The 5,040-nt window shown below is 43.0% G+C and overlaps 1 protein-coding gene across 2 annotated transcripts in view; it reads left to right on the plus strand.

Moving 5' to 3' along the window:
• Positions 1 to 5,040, plus strand: part of CTNNA2 (catenin alpha 2) — a 1,036,033-nt gene that overhangs the window by 223,776 nt on the left and 807,217 nt on the right. For both annotated transcript variants that reach the window (XM_019526187.1, XM_019526188.1), the window contains exon 6: positions 3,651 to 3,917. In XM_019526187.1, coding sequence (XP_019381732.1) covers positions 3,651 to 3,917 — 267 coding nt within the window. The remainder of the gene's footprint in view (positions 1 to 3,650; positions 3,918 to 5,040) is intronic.

A 5,040-nucleotide genomic window follows, 5' to 3' on the forward strand; every position in this document is an offset into this window, starting at 1 on the left:
ATCATCTGTCACCACTGAGAACAATCAAGCTCCATCCTCTCTGGACCCAGTATAAAGAGAGAGGCAGGGATTTTCTAAGCTAATATCTTTTATTGGACCTACTGCATGGTTGGAATAAAGTTAGACAAGCTTTCAAATACAATGATTTCTTCATCGGGTCTGAGGAAGGGAGCAAGCACAGACTGTAGAGTGGAGAGAAGAGCTGTGAAATTGGAGACGGAAGGGAAATTCCCAGGGTAGCAGACAAGCAATTAGTAGAAGAAAAGAAGCTGAATATGGGGAGATCAAGACCTATAGGAAGGGAGGAGGGTCATTAATACTTGTCCAGTGTAGGAAGAAATTCAGGAATCCATGTGTCATAAAATCAATATCTGTGTTCAGTTCTTGGTTCTTAGTGTCCAGCCAGCTTATGAGCATTTGTTCCCAAGTTTGCCTTTTAAAAGTGTTTGGTAGATTTCCCCACAGTGTGAAGACAGTGAGGTCGGTGTGAGGAGAGTGACAGGGATTGTTTTTTCTGTGAAAAATATGCTCCAGCTGACACACGTGTGTCTCTGTCCTTTATAGTTCTTTTTTGGGAGTATGTTCTGCTAGATAGTTGCTGTCTGGTTTCACCCACTTAGTTACCATAATAGCATTTGGTGAATTGGATCAGATGTATCACATTTTGGGAAAGGCATGTGTGGGTGCTGACAGACATTCAGGTGCTTTACATAAAGCATTATGAGTTAGTGCCCCCCCCCCCAGCCCAGCAGATGTTTGCCTGTCAGGTTGGGCGGGGCCATGGATCGAGCCTACTTGCACTGGCCCTCCTAGCCAGCAAGCAGGGGTGCTGGCCAAAACCATCCCTCTACCAAGCCCCGTTTCTCCCTCCCAGCTCCAGGGCTGTTAGCAGAGTGGAGTGAAGGGAGCAGCAGTACCTGAGGGATTGGCAGAATCTGGGCCAGGCCTCCAAGGCGAGAGGGCTCTGTTCCACCCCACTCCCCACTTCAGCGCAGGCTAGGCATGCCCTGCCAGAATAATTTACCCTCAAGGTAACACAAGTTCCCTAAAGCACTCTGAACCAGAGTGCCTTAATCTTTTACCTGATTAGAGGAGGGTTAATTTTTCATGTGATTGGCCATTTTTTAGAAGCACTCTGCAGCCATGTATGTGTGTTAGGTCACAGCTGTAGAGTGCTATCAGAGGCCAGATAGCATGAAAAATGTCACTTCTGTCTGTGCCTTGTAGGATCCATGGATTCTGATGGGTTCATTTTGGGAGGTATTGGTTGTAGTAGCAGTGAAGATGTGCTGGCAGGTTAAACAATTATTGTTAAGTCAAGGCTGTGCCCCTTTTGAAGTCCGTTGATCAGTTGGGAGTTTACTTTTGATGACAAGTTGGGTAAAGTTAGAGCATATCTGAAAGCCGTGAAGGAGGTGGCAGCCCACCCCATTCCACGGCCTCTGAATCGTGACAGGCTGAGAGAGAGGGTGACAGTCTCTCTCATTTAGCTAGAAGTTTGATGATGTTTGCCAGACATTTAAGGCTGCTGAAGAAAAAAAGAATCATTGGAAATGGGAAAGAAAGGCACAGTTCAGTTGTGGGAGTGAAGAAGTTGAAATATATTTGATATAGTGGTTCACCATGACTTGAAACAGTGTTGGTGCAGAGGGGGACTGAGCACAATTACCTTATTCAGATGGGTTGCACTAGTCTGCTTTTGTTTTTTTTTCCCCTCTGGCTTGATCCTTCAGCCTTTTGGCTAGGGGCAAGTTACACAAGTGGGCATCTGAACTATGAGGTCACTGAGCTTGGGGCCTACACATAGGATACCTGCTATAGATTTGGGAGCATCAAAAGCCCCAGGATGATGAGTCTGGGAGGCAGGACACTTGATGGTGGTAGTACCCTGCAGACTTGAACGACTGAGCTCTGCTCATCAATGGAATTTGGAACCGATTTGGCTAATTTGGCCTGAGACACTAAATTAAAAAAAAAAAAGTATGTTCCCATCAGCATTTTTGGAACCAAAGGAGGGTGTCAGAGCTTGCTGTTGCCTATCTAAGTGTTGGCCTGGTATTGCTGTAGCTCCAGGCCCAGTACTTGTTCCCTCCTGGGGGAGAAAGTGCCCATTTTTTTTATGGGATATGCACAGACACAAAAGGTTCCCACCAGTGTGTTTGCCCAATATGGGTTATGTGTTTTATGACATACTCCGCATGGGCTGCATTCGATCAACTTCATAATTGATTTCCATAACTGAGCACACGCTGCTTCAAGCAGCAGTTTAATGATAGACAGTGTATTTAATGATGGGGTTTGCTGGTATGCAAATAAGATGAGGGGTTTTTTTTCCCCATGCTAACTGGGGAAAAAAACCTTGTCTTATATTCAAGAAAATACAGTATTTGATCTCCTGCTGGGCCACGCAGCAGTCAACAGGACTCTGAAATGCGCCACTTCCCCTTCTGTTTTGTTCACCCACATACCTTATTTTTGCAGTACATCAATACTGAATTTGGCACACATTAAACTTTCTCAATCAATTCATAAGCAATATTATTCTATGCATTCAGACATGTCTTTTGTGCAGATACAGTGAGTAACACTGAAAAAATCTTGCACCCCCAGGTTGAATAACACTCCTGGAATATCGTACATATGCATGAGTTACAAACTCTTGTCATTGTAAGAAACAGAACGGACTTTTGTTTAAAACATGGAGAAACACAAATTACTTATCTTCTGTGTACTCCAATGTTCCTAGCTTTAAAATGGAGCTTGTAATGCTTTCTTTCCTTATGTAATTATTGTTACACTGACTTCATTAATATTTGTAAGACATTCAGAAAAGAGTGTGGTGAGTACCATAAACATGTAAACGAATCAGTGAATGGAATGATAAGAAAACATTGTCAAATTAGTCTGTAAACATGAGATAATGAGCAATGGATGTTTTAGTATACAGGACAATAGGAGGAAATAGCCAAAGAGCATTAAAAACATAAACATCTTGGGGATATTATAAAAAGCCAGTGCATCTTGTGGAGACCAATAATAAAAAGCTCACCAAGAGCATTTCTTTAAAAATTCAGAATAAAAACATTACAAATTAAAAAAATAAACGTGAAAATGATGATGAAAATAACAAGTGAAGAGAATGTGCAAAATATGGATGAGCTAGAAATATGTTTGCAGTCAAAAACAAAAGGAAAGAAACCATCTGTGCTGGTGACATGAAAAAACAGAGTGCTCATAAGAAAGTATTGCTCTTTGCAGCGGCAGTTTTGCGTTCAGGGTACTTTCATGGAAGCAGCAGCCTGGATCAAATCAATCAGGAAGGCCTCTTGAACCTCATATTTTTATCTTGTGCTAGATTTTGACTGGTAGAAACGAACCAGTTGATTGAAGTATAGAGACATTGAGCAAAAAATGACAAGTGTACTTGCAGTAGACACAGGAGAAATAAGCATCCATGCTGGAGGTTGTCCCCTTCCAAACTTATGGACCATTCTTCATAGGGTACATGGTAAATCGTTGTAGGTGCCGTTGCTCGAGAGCTACAGGATACAGAAAGCCCTATTTATGAGGTTTTCAAAATGAGCTTTTTAGCATTTTAACATTTTAAATCTTCAATATATAATTATAAGACAATTGCTATGTTTGTACAGGAGCTGAAAGATCCCCACTGTAGAGATGAAATGGCTGCTGCCCGAGGTGCTCTGAAGAAGAATGCCACCATGTTGTACACGGCATCTCAAGCGTTCCTCCGCCACCCTGATGTAGCCGCTACTAGAGCCAACCGAGACTATGTCTTCAAGCAAGTACAAGAGGCCATTGCTGGCATCTCTAATGCTGCACAGGCTACTTCACCCACTGATGAAAACAAGGGTCACACTGGCATCGGGGAACTTGCTGCAGCACTAAATGAATTTGATGTAAGTACCAGAAGCGTGTGCAGAATGGCAATCCTGTGCCATTCAAGCAACATTTCAAGAGGACTTGTGCTTGCCTTTTGAAAAAAAATAAAATAAAGGTTAGACTACAGCCAGGAAAATGGAAGCGATGAAACATTGTTAATGAGGAATAACTTCTACTGTTAGTGAACTCTAGAAATCCAGGCCATTGTTTGTGTTCTTGTCCTGTAGCTGTGACAAGGACAAAAAATGTCTTTTTCCGCCTCAGCATCAGCTGAATTTTATCCAGCAAGACTGAGGTGATTAATCTGGTTTCTTTCTTCTGTTAAAGAGTTCAGGTTTAATTCATGCTGAGGAGCTTTTACTTAGTTTGAAAGGTTAGAGCCGATTTAGGATGGTTTGGCTGGCATCGCAGGGAGAAAATCATAGCATGGAGATACAGATGTATTCTCTTCTCCAGAACGTGGATGGAACGAGTCCAACCTCTGCTCACTGGTTGCCCCTCATGCCCGGTTAGGGCTTAAAGGGAGGTTTGAGGACAGGACTGCCACTGCTTGCCTTTGTGCAGCCAAGAAGCCACTGCCTTTAAATAGATCATGATGAGGACCGTGCTCTAAGAAGTTGCCCTTGGCATTAACAGCTTTGTCCTTTGCTGCCTTGTTATTGCAACTTTTGTCCACGTCATTTTTTTAAAGGACATTATTTAGAAGGTGGGACAGGTATAGCTGCAGAGTAGGATCCGTTTCCTTTCATTTCTGGCTTTAAGGTGTGGGTTTATTAAAGAACTTGCTTAGGAAACATCATCCTTTCACTTAGGTGACTGAGCAGTGGGATGCAAGCATTTGTCACCACCTGACTGCACTGTATATCCCTTTGTAGTTAAAGTTGAAGAGGGAAGCAGTGGAGAGGCACCCTGTCACAAAGAGTGAGACTGCCTAGCTTTTCAAAGGACTGGGCCACCACTTTGTAATTGTGCTCTGCTGTCTCCTTGTTTTACATAGGAAAGAAGAGCTGAGAAAGTAAGGGATTTCCAGGATCAAGGGGGATAGAGGGAGAAAAGGGTCGGTAGACAGTCTGTGTAGGAGGAGGGGGAAAGGAGCTACAGAATGGGCTTATGTGGAGAAGCAGAGGAAGAAGGAAGCAG

Source organism: Gavialis gangeticus, unplaced genomic scaffold (genome assembly GCF_001723915.1).
Source record: "Gavialis gangeticus isolate Ggan-Ray unplaced genomic scaffold, GavGan_comp1, whole genome shotgun sequence".
Classification (NCBI taxonomy): domain Eukaryota; kingdom Metazoa; phylum Chordata; order Crocodylia; family Gavialidae; genus Gavialis; species Gavialis gangeticus.